The following is a 14,734-nucleotide window of genomic DNA, read 5'->3' on the forward strand; positions in this document are numbered from 1 at the left end:
AAAAACCCAATAGATAAAAGACCAAAGATCTTACGACTTGAAATGCAATAAGCCAGCCGGCAGTTGATTCTCCTGAAGAGTTGCTTGTTGATGGGCCAGAGGATGAGGGTAAAAAGCTGAATCGTGTTGATGATGAGTCCTGAGACGATGAAGATGTAGCATATGAGGAGATGGCACAGAAACTGGGACTTCAAAAACCCAATGAGGTTCATGTTTTTTGTATTGACCTCTGAAAAATACTCCTCTGGAATATGTATATTCTGAGAACTCAGGAAAAAGCCTGAAAAAAAAAACAATCAAGAGAGACCAGCTGTTAGCAATGTATATTTTAAAGGATGAAACAGAATTTAATCAATGGCATTTCTTTAATGCTTATTGTGTGCAGAGCACTTCACTAAGGACTTGGGAGAGTACAATCTAACAGAGTTGACATATTCCCTGCCCAAGACGAAATTCCAGTCAAGAGTTCACAGTTGATAATCCAGGGCATTCATCAAAGCTTACAGGAATTGACTGCTTTTTGAAAAGACATTTATTTAAGACATTTATTCCTCTATCACTAGAGGAAAGACAGCAGTTTGGGTGATGTGAAGACAAGGTTAACTGATTGGTAAGGCAGAGAGAAACACACACAACAATTTTGAAATTACAGTGATTGCAAAATGAAACAGACAGTCACCAGTGGCGGTCAATGAAGCTAGCTCCACATAGAAAGAGAAAGGTAGTTGTGGGCAGGGGGTATGTTTATCATACTGTTGTGCTATATTCTCCCCAAGCATTTAGTATGGTGCTCTGCACAGAGTAAGCACTCAATAAATATGATTGATTGATTGGAACGGAAGGAGAAGCCCAAGAGACTCACTCCTAAACATTCCTCTCTGAGGGAAGGTTTCTTTTTTTATGGTATTTGTTGAGTGCTTACTATGTGCCAGGTGCTGTACTAAGCAGTGGGGTCCAACACACTTCATGTCTTATATGTGGCTGGCAGAATTAATTTGATGTTACAGGTATGATAACTGAGTCAGAGAGAAGTTAAGTGATATGTCCTAGGTCACAGAGCAGACAAGTATGGCCTGGTTTCTCATTCAACGCAAATCTCTCTTTCATTCGATCCACATATTCAAACTGTCACCAAATCCTGTTGGTTCAACCTTCACAACATGGCTAAAATCTTCCCTTCCCTCTCTATCCAAACTGCTACCATATTAATCCAAACAGTTATCTTATCCCGCTTTGACTACTGCATCCGCCACCTCGCTGACCTCCCTGCCTCTGTCTCCTCCCACTCCAGTCCACATTTCACTCTCCAATACAGAACATTTTTTCCCAAAAAACATTCAGTCCATGTTTTCCCACTCTTCAGGAACTTCCAGTGGTTGCCCATCCAGCTCTGCATCAAGCAAAAAACTTCTTACCATCGACTTTAAAGCACTCAATCACCTTGCCCCTTCCTAACTTACCTCTCTGCTCTTCTGCTACAATCCAGCTGCACGTTGCTCCTGCTTTGCTCCTCTAATGCCAAGCTACTCACTACCTCGATCTTACCACTGACCCCTCGCCCACATCCTGCTTTTGTCCTGGAACACCCTCTCCCTCTTCATGTGGAAGCAGCATGGCATAGTAGACAGAGCACAGGCCTGCAAGTCAGAAGATCATTGGTTCCACTTCTCTGCTGTAACCAAGATCACTTCATTTCTCTGTGCCTCAGTTACCTCATCTGTAAAGTGAGGATTAAGACTGTGAGCCCCAGGTGGGAAAAGAGACTGTGGCAAACCTGATTTCATTCATTCAATAGTATTTATTGAGCACTTACTATGTGCAGAGCACTGCACTAAGCACTTGGAATGTACAAATCAGCAACAGATAGAGACAGTCCCTGCCCTTTGACGGGCTTACAGTCTAATCGGGGGAGACAGGCAGACAAGAACAGTGGCAATAAATTGAGTCAAGGGGAAGAACATCTCATAAAAACAATGGCAAATAGAATCAGGGTGATGTTCATCTCATTAAACAAAATAAATAGGGTGATGAAGATATATACAGTTGAGCGGACGAGTACAGTGCTGAGGGGGTGGGATGGGAGAGGGGGAGGAAGAGAGGGAAAGGGGGGAGAAGAGGGTTTAGCTGAGGAGAGGTGAAGGGGGGTTAGAAGGAGCAAAGGGAAAAGGGGAGCTCAGTCTGGGAAGGCCTCTTGGAGGAGGTGAGCTTTAAGTAGGGATTTGAAGAGGGGAAGAGAATTAGATTGTCGGAGGTGAGGGCGTTCCAGGACCGCGGGAAGACGTGGCCCAGGGGTCGATGGCGGGATAGGCGAGACCGAGGGACGGTGAGGAGGTGGGCGGCAGAGAAGCGGAGCGTTCAGGGTGGGCGGTAGAAAGAGAGAAAGGAGGAGAGGTAGGAAGGGGCAAGGTGATGGAGAGCCTTGAAGCTCAGAGTGAGGAGTTTTTGTTTGGAGCAGAGGTTGATAGACAACCACTGGAGGTGTTAAAGAAGGGGAGTGACATGCCCAGAACATTTCTGCAGGAAGATGAGCCGGGCAGCGGAGTGAAGAATAGACTGGAGCGGGGCGAGAGAGGAGGAAGGGAGATCAGAGAGAAGGCTGACACAGTAGTCTAGCCAGGATACAACGAGAGCCCGTAGCAGTAAGGTAGCCATTTGGGTGGAGAGGAAAGGGCGGATCTTGGCAATATTGTAAAGGTGAGACCGGCAGGTCTTGGTAACGGATCGGATGTGTGGGGTGAACGAGAGAGATGAGTCAAAGATGACACCAAGGTTGTGGGCCCGAGAGAGGGGAAGGATGGTCGTACCATCCACGGTGATAGGGAAGTCTGGGAGAGGACCGGGATTGGGAGGGAAGATGAGGAGCTCAGTTTTGCTCATGTTGAGTTTTAGGTGGCAGGCAGACATCCAGGTGGAGACGTCCCGGAGGCAGGAGGAGATGCGAGCCTGAAGGGAGGGGGAGAGGACAGGGGCGGAGATGTAGATCTGCGTGTCATCTGCGTAGAGATGGTAGTAAAAGCCGTGAGAGCGAATGAGTTCACCGAGGGAGTGAGTGTAAAGGGAGAACAGAAGAGGGCCAAGAACTGACCCTTGAGGAACTCCAACAGTTAAAGGATGGGAGGGGGAGGAGGCGCCTGCGAAGGAGACTGAGAATTTCCTGTATCCACCCCATACAACGCATAGTACACCGTGTAGCACATAGTAAGTGCTTAACAAATGCCACAATAATTTATTATTATATTCAATATACTATCACTCTCCCCACCTTCAAAGCCTTAATGAAGGCACATCACTAAGAACCTTCCCCAAACGAGCCCTAACTTCCTCTTCTCCAACTCCTTTCTGCATCGCCTTTTACTTGGATTTTCACCCTTTGACCCCCTTCCCTCAGCCCCACAACATTTATTTATATATCCCTAGTGCATTTATTTATATTAATGTCTATCTTCCACTCTAGGCTGTAAGCTCACTGTAGGTAGGGAATGTGTCTACCAGCTCTGTTATGCTGCACACCCCCAAGCCTGGAATTTAGTATGGTACCTCACCCTACCTCATCTCACTAATCTCCTCTGCTTCTCTAGCACTAGCTTACTCTCTGTGCCCCAATTTCGTCTATCTAGCTGCTGACCCCTTTCCCATGTCCTCCCCCAAGCCTGAAATTCCCTCTCCTTCCATATCCACCAGACCCTCATTCTCTTCACCTTCAAAGTATTACACAAAGGTCACACCTGTTTCAAGAGGCCTTCGGCAATTAGTCCCTCTTTTCCCTGGTTTGCTCTCCCTTCTGCATCATCTATGCACCTCAATCTGTGACCTTTGGAAACTTGATATTCTCACCACCCCCAAACCCAAGGCACTTATCTACATATATTTCAATTATATATTATAAATTACTAATTTATTCATATTAATGTCTGTTTCCCCCGCAAACTTGTTATGGGCAAGGAACGTATCTGCTAATTCTACTGTAGTGTCCTTTCACAAGCACTTAGTAAGCGGCTCTGTACATAATAACCATTCAGTAAATATGATTGATTACCCTGCACAAAGTAAGTGCTAAATATATATGATTGATAAATGGTGGATCTGGGTTTGTAACCAATGTCCTCTGACTCGCAGGCCCATGCTCTTTCCAGTAGGCCACATTGCTTCCCATGGATATCTCAGATAGGTACCAGACATTTTGAGCTTTTTCCTTGGATCACAGCCAGTCATGGGGGAGACTTATGGGAGTGAAGTCTTGGGCAATCAGAGCACATCTCTAATGAAGATACTTGGGCAAGAGTACTGCTCTGAGATATCTGGCCTAGAAATTCTTCATGAGTTTTGTCCCTGGGTGCGGTTTAATCAACTCCTCCAAAATGAATTATTCTCATTACCGAGGGCATTTACATTTCCATGCACGTAGCTGGGTGGGGAACTAGCACGTTGAACTAGGTCAGACGATTTTGCCATTTGACACAGTTTACCCGCACAAAACCACACAGCTCAGTTGCTACGCTCAACAGGGCCATGGGGTGGGGCAGTCAGGGGGAGAGGCCAGGGAGGGGAGTCCCAAGTGATAAAACAACAGTTCTCCCCAGATCCAAGACAGGCCAGGCGGCCTTCACTCTGCTACAACCTGAGATTAGTGAAACATGGAGAATTTGGAAGGTGTCCAATGGAACTGTGCTGATTTAGCCTGGAGGAGAGCAGGCCAGAGAGGGCACGAGGATGAAGAAGTGTGTAAGGATGGAGTATGTAAGGATGGAGTGTCTAAGTGGTCTGGAGCAGCTGTTCTGCTTCCACTTCGGGAAACCTGCATCATTCACAGCAGCCAGGATCTGTGCTAGAACCTGCTCTTCTGAGAAGAGATCAGCCGTGGCCTTTGTTGTCATTGGAAGCAGCCAGGAGAGTTGAGGATGGCATATTTGAGGCGAGAGACATGCAGCACGGGTGTTCAGAGCCTCACAAGCCCTTGCTTCTGAGGCCACAGCTCAGTTGGTGCCAGTCAAGAGTTCCAATCCCAGCTCCGTCACTTGTCTGCTATGTGACCGCAGGCAAACCACTTCACTTCTTTAGGCCTCAGTCCCCTAATGTGAAATGGTGATTGAGACTGCGAGCCCCACATGGGACAGGGACTGTGTCCAACCTGATTTGATTGAATCCACCCCAGTGCTTAGAACAATGCCTGCCACGTAGTAAATGCTTAACAAATATTATTAGTTATTATTACTGGGGGGACCTGGATTAAGAATCAGTGTGGCCTAGTGGATAGGGCACAGGCCTGGGAGTTAGAGGACCTGGCTTGCTTACCTGGCCCCTGATGTGTGACCTTGGGCAAGCTGTTTAACTTCTCTGTGCCTGTTCACTGTTCGTTTGTTTTTCAATGGTATTTGTTGAGTGCTTATTCTGTGCCAGAAACCATATTAAGAACTGCGATAGATATATGGTAATCAGATTGGACACTGTCCATATCCAACATGGGGCTCACAATCTTAATCCCCATTTTACAGATAAGGTAACTGAAGCACAGAGAAGTGAAGTGGTTTGCCCAAGGTCACACAGCAGCCAAGTGGCATTGCTGGGATTAGAAATCAGGTCCTTCTGACTCTTAGGCCCTGGCTCTATCCACCAGCCACACTGCTTCGATGGTTCTAATTCCTGTTTTGACATTTACCTGTGTGATCTTGGGCAAGTCACTGCTCTGGGCCTTAATTTATTGGTTTCGGTATTTTTTTAATGGTATTTGTTAAGCACATAATATATGCCAAACACCATATTAAACTCTGGGGTAGGTACAATATACTCAGATGGGACAGAGAGTCCATGTCCCAAATTGTGCTCACAGTCTTAATCCCCATTTTACAGATGAGGTAACGGGGGCACAGAGATGTGAAGTAACTTTCTCAAGGTCATATGGAAGAGAAGAGCTCTTTCAGGCTCACATTCGTTCCAGTAGGCCACACTGCTTCTCAATTACCTCATTTGTAAAATGGGATTTATTACGTGTTCTCCCTCACACTTAGATTGTGTGCCTCATGTGGGACCTGATTATCTTTTTATCTACCCCAGAGCTTAGACCTGTACTTGACACACAGTAAGCACTTACTAAAATTACAGTTTTTGATTATTATTAAGTGCTGGGTTAGACACAAGATAATCACATCAGACACAGTTTCTGTTCCACGTTGGGGTGGGGCACAGTCTAAGAGCAAAGGTGAAAAGGTACTGGAACCCCCATTTTATTAGATGAGAAAGCTGAGGTACAGCAGAAAAGTAGACTCCTGACTTGCTCTTTCCACCCAGCCACGGGATGTTAATCACATCTTGCTCATTTGGCACAGAAAGGGGATAGGAAAAGCCACACTAACAGGAAACAGAGCAAAAGCCAAGCTAGTCTGTCAGTCAGTCCGTCAATCATATTTATTGAGTGCTTACTGTGTGCAGAGCACTGCACTGAGGGCTTGGTAGAGTACAATGAAACAATAGACACATTCCCTGCCCACAGTGACTTTACAAACTAGAGGAGGAATCTGGTGCCACAAAGATTCCTTCATCTCACTCTACCAGTCCCAGAAAGCAGGGTGAGGATTACGGAGCTGAGAAGTGGCCTGGGAAATGACTGGACATTCCTCTCTCTCCCCGACCCTCGGCCCACACCACGGGCAGCAGAGGGAGCTTCATCTTCAGGGGAACTCCTCTTCCCTTGGTTCACAGCCTGGTCAACTAGACTCCAAGCACTTAGTACAGTGCTCTGCACACAGTAAGTGCTCAATGAAAGAAAGAAAGAAAGAAAGAAAGAAAGAAAGAAAGAAAGAAAGAAAGAAAGAAAGAAGAAAGAGAGAAGAGAGAGAGAGAGAGAGAGAGAGAGAGAGAGAGAAAGAAAGAAAGAAGAGAGAGAGAGAGAGAGAGAGAGAGAGAGAGAGAAAGAGAGAAAGAGAGAAAGAGAGAAAGAGAGAAAGAGAGAAAGAGAGAAAGAGAGAAAGAGAGAAAGAGAGAAAGAGAGAAAGAGAGAAAGAGAGAAAAGAAAGAAAGAAAGAAAGAAGAAGCTCCTTCAAGGTGGGGAGCAGCATGGCCTAGTGGAAAGATGCCGGGCCTGGGAGTCAGAATGACCTGGGTTCTAATTCCAGCTCTGCCACTTATCTGCTGTGAGATCTTGGGCAAGTCAGTTTACAGTTACCTCGTCTGTAAAATGAGAATTAAGACTCTAAGCCCCATGTAAGACAAGGACGGTGTTTGCTTGTATCTACTGATTTGCTTATTTCTACATCAGTGCTTAGTAGAATGCTTGGCACATTCTGAGCCCCTAAAAAATACCACAATTATTATGATTATTATCTACCTTACTGTGTTCTCCCAAGCCCCTAGTAAAGTGGTCAGCATAGAGGCGGTACTCAATAAGTACCACTGATTGATGGATCTGGAGAACACTGTCTTAATGAGAGGGAAAGCAGCCTTTTCCTGGGTTACCCAGATAGGGGACGTTCAATCAACAGTATTTATTGAGTGCTTACAGTGACAGAGCACCGTATTAAGCTCTTGGGAGAGTATGATATAACAATAAATACACACATTCCCTGCCCACAGTGAGTCTACAATCTAGAGGGGGAATCTGTTTCCTGCCCATAAGGAGACATTCACTGCAACTCCGTGTGACACTCTCAATTTGGCCCATGCTAACACAGGCTACAGAAGAGTACTGTTTTACGGGCCTCTTTCCTCCTAACTTTTGCATCTCTGCCAATGACATCACTTTCTTCACAGTCACGGAAGCCTACAACCTCGGTACCTTCTTCGATTCCTCTCTGGCTTTCAGCTCTCACACTCAGTTGTCTGCTGAATCTATCCAACATATCCTCAATGGCCCCTTCCTCTCCAACCAAACCATGACCACCCCGGTGAACTCTTTCCTATCACTTAGTAAGTACAGTGTTCTGCACCAATTAAATGTTTAATAGAATTTAGCAGAGAAGCAGCATGGCCCAGAGTATAGAACCTGGGAAGAGGATAGAGTCTGGGCCTGGGAATCAGAAGGAGCTGGGTTCTAATTCCAGCTCCACCACTTGTCTTCTTTATGACCTTGGGCAAGTAACTTCACTTCTCTGCTTCAGGTCCCTTATCTCTATAATGGGGATTGAGACTGTGAGTCGCATGTGGGACAGGGACTGTGTCCAACCTGATTTGCTTGTTTCCACCCCACCCCTTAGGACAGTATCTGACACATAATAAGTGCTTAAAAATACCACTATTAGCATTAATAATAAACACAATTACAAAAACAAGCTCTTGCATATTGCAGCTAAACTATTTTAACCACCTCTTCACTGGCCTCCCTGCCTCCAGTCTCTCCTCCTGCCAATCTTTACTATCACAGATGATCTTTTTGAAATGTTTCACTCCTCCAAAGTAATAGTAATAATAATAAAGTTCGTATTTGTTAAGTGCTTATTATATGCAGAGTACTGTTCTAAGTGCTGGGGTAGATACAGGCTAATCAGGTTAATAATAATAATGTAATAATGTTGGTATTTGTTAAGCGCTTACTATGTGCCGAGCACTGTTCTAAGCGCTGGGGTAGACACAAGGGAATCAGGTTGTTCCACGTGGGGCTCACAGTCTTAATCCCCATTTTACAGATGAGGTAACTGAGGCACCGAGAAGTTAAGTGACTTGCCCAAAGTCACACAGCTGCCAAATGGCCGAGCCGGGATTTGAACACATGACCTCTGACTCCAAAGCCCGTGCTCTTTCCGCTGAGCCACGCAGGTTGTCCCACTTGGGGCTCACAGTCCTCATTCCCATTTTACAAATGAGGTAACTTGGGCTCCAAGAAGTCAAGTGACTTGCCCAAAGTCACAAAGCTGACAGGTGGTGGAGCCGTGATTAGAACCCATGCCTTCTGACTCCTAAGCCCGTGCACTTTCTGCGAAAACCTTCAACTGCCTCAAGCAAAACTTCCCAAATTGGCTCTCTCCACCAGCTCTCTCCATCTTAAGTATCGGCTCTCTTACCCGTCTCCTCCTCAACTAGCCCTCTTTTTTCTTCCCAAGCTCATCGTCTGGTTGTACCCAAAGCCTTAATTCTTTCGCCTCCATCCCCTTGCTCACCCTGTTCTCCCAGCCTGAAGTCCCTCCCCAACTCCAATCTAAGTAGGGTTAGGGAAAAAGTATGGCCTAAAGGAAATAGCAGGGGCTTGGGAGTGAGAGGACCTGCAATCTAATCCTGGCTCTACCAAATGCTATGCCAATTACTTGCTGGGTGCCCTTGGGCAAGTCACTTAACTTCCCTGTGCCTCAGTTTCCTCAAGTGTAAAATGGGGATTCAATACCTGCTCTCCTTCCCACTTAAGACTGTGAGCTCCATGTGGCTCAGGGCCTGTGTCCGACCCAGTTGACATGAACCTACCCCAGTGCTGAGAACAGTGTTTGGCACATAGAAAGTGCTTAATCAGTACCATAAAGCAAAACAAACAACACCCAATCTGCCAGGCCACAGTTCTCCTATCTTCAAAGCTCTCCTAAAATCCCACCTTCTTTTAATAACCCTCCCTACATGAATCCCAATACACTGAGCTTTATTAACCCAACAACTTCCTCTCTTGACTGTAAACTCCTTGTAGACAGGGGATGTGGCTACCAACTCTATTGCACTCTCCCAAACCTTTAGTACAGTGTTCTGCATACAGCAAGCATTCGATAAGTATCATTGATAATATGCATGAACACACATTATCAGCACTTGAATATAAGTAACTATTCAACTGTACATGCAATTATTTATTCTGATTCCATTCTTTTTAAATGTCTATGCTATTACTCCTGTTAGAGAGTATACTCCCTAAGGTCAGAAAAGATGACTCTGCTTGTTTCACTTTTCCCAGTGACTTGCAATAAATACTATGCTACTAGAAGCAGAACATTACCCTGAAATACAAATCAATGGCATTATTGAATGCTTACTATATGCAGAACATTGTATTCAGCACTTGGGAGAGTACAATGCAGAGTTGGCAGACAAGTTCCCTGTCCACAAGGAGTTTACAGTCTAAACGACTCAACAAAGTGTCACTTCTATTATTTTACCTCTGATTGAACCAAAGTATTCCAATAATAATCATCATCACTGTGGTACTTGTTAATGCTTACATTGTGTCAAGTTCTGGAGATAGAAATGAGTTAATCAGGTTGGACATACTCCCTGTCCCACAGGGGGCTCATGGCCTACCTAGGAAGAAGTACAGGTACTGAATCTCCATTTTACAGATGAGGAAACTATGGCACAGAGAAATTAACTATGGCAAGTGACAGAACAGTGATTTGATCCCAGGTCCTCTGTCTCCCAGGCCAAGCTGTTTCACAATAACTTCCAAATAATCAAAAAATCATATCTATTGATGATTTCTTTGTGCAGAGCACTGCACTAAGCGCTTGGAAAGTAACACATTTTTTGCCCACAAGAGGCTTCCTGTCTAGAGGAAGTAACTACTACTGCAAATAACTACTGCTTCAAAAGGTAAATTTGAATGACTTACAGATCAGCTGCTGCTGTTCTCTGCTTCAAGGCTTTCTGTCTACTACTAGAGAAGCAGCAAGGACTAGTGACAAGAGCACGGGCATGCGAGTCTGAGGATGTGAGTTCTAATCCCTGCTCCACCACTTGTCTGCTGTGTGACCTCGGGCAAGTCACTTAACTTCTCAGTGCCTCAGTTACTCTATCTATAAAATGGGGATTAAGATGTGAACCCCACCTGGGACAACCTGATTACCTTGTATCCATACTTGGCACATAGTAAGTGCTTAATAAATACGATAATTATTATTATTAATTATGACTAGAAAATCTATGACTCCTACAAGATGTATTGCACATGCAAACAACCTAATTGCCTTCCGCCTTTCTTGTACCTTAACCAAAAACCTTAGCCAAAGGAGGAATTCACACACCAGCACATTCTGAAAGTTCATTTTTGCTCATCCCTAAATTGTTTCACAAGCCACTGCCTTAGCTCAAAACTTTCTCATTCTCCAGCTCTTGTTACACTAAGCAGTTGCTGTCTTCCTCTCCCACCCATGTTTCTCTCCCCTTTCTTCCCCTTTCAAATCCCCTGCCATCCCACATAATTTGCATTAAGCTGGCAGCTCACTTATCAAAAATCCTTGACTTTTGGGAGCTATATAAATACGTGTGATTTACTTTGATTTACAACTTAATAGCAGCTGTGATTTGAAGTTCAATATGAAATCTGTTCAATCATTTCCCTCTGATTAGCCTCCTCAATTTAAAAAAGGACAATAGGGTCAAATGAATTCCCTTCTCTACTGGAGTGTGGACTGAAATACTCTTTGAGAATATTCATTCATTTATTCATTTGTATTTACTGAGTGCTTACTGTATGCAGAGCACTGTACTAAGCACTTGGAAAGTACAGTACAGCAATAAAGAGAGAAAAGCCCTGCCCACAATGGGTTTACGATCAGAGGGGGAAAAACAGACATCATAACAAGTAAACAGATATCAATATAGATATATACATATATAAGTGCCGTGGGGGGGGGGGAATGGGAGAAAGAACAAAGTGAGTGAGTTGAGGTGATGCAGAAGGTTGGAAAAGTTGAGGAATAGGGGGCTTTGTCTGGGAAGGCCTCTTGGAGGAGGTGCACCTTCAGTAGGGCTTGGAAAGGGGGAAGAGTGACTGGCAGATGTGAGGAGAATTTTGATAGAGGCTGGCTGTCCTCAGAGTATAAACAAGTCCAGGGTCCATACACAGGGCTAAAACAGTCTTCAGCCTTGGATCCCAAACTGATGTAATTCACTGCTGCATTTAAAACCACTGCCACCATTACTTTTACTGGACTATTATGGGGAAGTTCCATTCACAGGATTTTCTTCCTTTCCCACTAATCAATCAGTGGTATTTAGTAAGCACTTACTGCATTTAGAGCACTGAACTAGGTGTCAAGCTCCTTGTGGGTAGTGATGGGTCTATCAACTCTGTTGCATTGTACTCTCCCAAGTGCTTAGCATAGTGCTTGGCATATAATTAGTACTCTATAAATAATTATTGAGTACAATACAGTAGCTTGGATAGACACGATCCCTGCACTCTAGGAGCTGAGCTTCAAGAAGCAACTATTCCCTCATTCTCCAAAACTTTCCATTTAATTGGGCGGGGCACACTAATTCCATGGGCACCCGATAAATCACTTGGACCAAATATGGGCAGATTCAGATTAATTTCCTACTGCCAAGTAGAGACAGTGGAGAAATTTGGTAATGGATTTAAATAAACCTGAACTGGCATGGACTTTCAGGCATAAGTTTCCTGCCCAATCACTTGGCAGGGCTTCGATTATACATGCTCAGCTCACAGAACTGGGGGTGAAGCATTTTTTTTTTTAACAAAGCACTTATGTACAACCACGCTCATATCATTTTCAGTAATTAGAAACAGTTTTTCCAGATGTGTTAGCTTTATTTGTCTCTACCATTTGAAAAAGATCATCAGCGTGAAATGATGTACCAAGCTTGGGTAGATATAAGATGAAGGTCTGCGTAACAGTAAGCACTCAATAAATAAGACTGATTGATTGATTGAGCAAATAGAAAAGATGCAGAAGGGAGGGAAAGATAAGCAAATAAAAGGTCAGTAGCAGATTAGGTTTGGAGGAGAGATCAACAGGAAAGCTTGCTGGAGAGTCTAAAAAAAATGTGTGATTTGTTAAGCACTTACTATGGGCCAGGAACTGTACTAGGCTCAGGGGATAGATACAATAAACAGGGAAGACACGGTCTTTGTGTCCCATATGGGGCTCACAGTCTGAATCCCCATTTTTTAGATGAGGTAACTGAGGCCCAGAGAATTGAAGTGAGTTGTCCATGGTCATAGCAGGCAAGTGGTGGAGCCAAGATTAGAACCCAGGTCCTCTGTCTCCCAGGCCCATATTATATTCACTAGGCCACGCTGCTTCTCTACTTAGCTACTGCTTATCATTCACCAGGCCCATCTCTCCACCAGATGGCCACATGACTCCGGGGATGGGACAGCCCCCTCTTCATGGCTCTCAGGGCCCTCAGCATCCCCCTCTTCCAAACCTCCATGTGGCCTTCCCAGGAAGTCACATCGGTTCTCCTCCCTGTCACTGGGGAGCACCCATCCCAGCCATACCCAAGGTAACACAGCAGATCAGTGGCAGATCCGGGATTAGAACCCAAGTCCTTTGATTCCCAGACCTGTATTATTTCCACTACGCCACATGACTTCTCATGTCCACAGTTATCTTCACAGTGGCCAGCTGTGGCAAACCATGGTTTTCAGAGATCAGGTGAGGAAGACAAAATGGTAATCAGCACTTTTCACTTTGTCTATGTTCTCCCCACTAGTATCCTCCTAGACCCCACTGCCTCTCCATTGCATCTCTCAGGGCTCAACTCTCAGAGTGCCCTGGGCACTGTATGCCACTCGCAAGGACTTCTTTTTTTTCCATTCATTCATTCAATCATATTTATTGAGTGCTTACTGTGTGCAGAGCACAGTACTGAGTGCTTAGAAGATATAATTCGGCAACAGATAGAGACAATCCCTACCCAACAACTATGTGTCAGGCACTGTACTAGCCACTGGGGTGGAAACAAGCTAATAAGGTTGTTGTACCATGGGGAGCTTACAGTCTTAGTTCCCATTTTACAGATGAGGCAACTGAGGGCAAAAGAATTGAAGTGAGTGACCCAAGGTCACCTAGCAGGCAAGTGGTGGAGCCAAGATTAGAACTTAGATCCTTCCGACTCCCAATGCTCTAACCACTAGGCCATGCTGCTCTCTACTTAGCTGCTGCTGATCATTCACCAGGCCCACCTCTCCACCAGATGGCCACGAGACTCCTCAAGGGGCAGGGCTTCCTCATCATGGCTATCAGGGGCTTCAGCATCCCCCTCTTCTGGACCTCCATGTTGCCTCACCGGGGCCCCGCACCGGTTCTCCGCCCCATCACCGAGAAGCCCCCATCCCAGCCTGTCCTCCATTGTCCCAGAAGGCCATGTTAAGTACCTACTTCCCTCCCATCATGAAATATCCCTGCTTCTGGCATGTTCTGTGAGCATCAGGGATTCAACTGTCTCCAGGGTCTGCCCCTAGTATGCCCTGGGCTCTGCAGACATCCTGTGCAGACTGAAGCCACAGCTGACCTCACCAACAGATGGCCCCGGGGCTCCTCCGGGGACCTGCCATCCCTCCATCGCGTTTTCCGGGACTCAGCAACCCCTCTACCGGACCTCCATGTTGCCTCTCCAGGACCATCCATATCACCGAGGAGCCCCCATCCCAGCCTGCCCCACACCACCTCCAGTGGGCACGGAGACAAGGAGCCCTGGGTCTCCCCTATAAACCTGTGCAAAGGCTGGGGAGCTGCTGCCAGAGTCATTGCTGTGGATGCCATCGGGGTTACAGTGGGATCTGAGCCCTCAAAACCCCCATACCAGTATGGCTATTGTACTGGTACAAGCTCTCATAATATCCCAGCTGGATTATTGTGTCAGCCTTCTCTCTGATCTCCCTTCCTCCTGTCTCTCCCCACTTGAGTCTATTCTTCATTCTGCTGCCCGGATCATCTTCCTGCAGAAACGCTCTGGGCATGTCACTCACTTCCTTAAAAACCTCGAGTGGTTGTCCAACAACCTCCGCACAAAACAAAAACTTCTCGCTCTGGCCTTCAAGACTCTCCATCACTTTGCCTCCTCCTACCTCACCTCCCTTCTCTCT

At 45.6% G+C, this 14,734-nt stretch overlaps 1 protein-coding gene across 5 annotated transcripts in view; it reads right to left on the reverse strand.

Annotated features, from left to right (window-relative positions):
- Positions 1-14,734, reverse strand: part of AGPAT4 (1-acylglycerol-3-phosphate O-acyltransferase 4) — a 162,035-nt gene that overhangs the window by 106,934 nt on the left and 40,367 nt on the right. For all 5 annotated transcript variants that reach the window (XM_029057182.1, XM_029057181.2, XM_029057183.2 and 2 more), the window contains one exon: positions 35-280. In XM_029057182.1, the coding sequence (XP_028913015.1) occupies positions 35-212 (178 nt within the window). In that variant the 5' untranslated portion in view covers positions 213-280. The remainder of the gene's footprint in view (positions 1-34; positions 281-14,734) is intronic.

The sequence above is a fragment of the Ornithorhynchus anatinus genome, unplaced genomic scaffold (genome assembly GCF_004115215.2).
Source record: "Ornithorhynchus anatinus isolate Pmale09 unplaced genomic scaffold, mOrnAna1.pri.v4 scaffold_481_arrow_ctg1, whole genome shotgun sequence".
NCBI lineage: Eukaryota > Metazoa > Chordata > Mammalia > Monotremata > Ornithorhynchidae > Ornithorhynchus > Ornithorhynchus anatinus.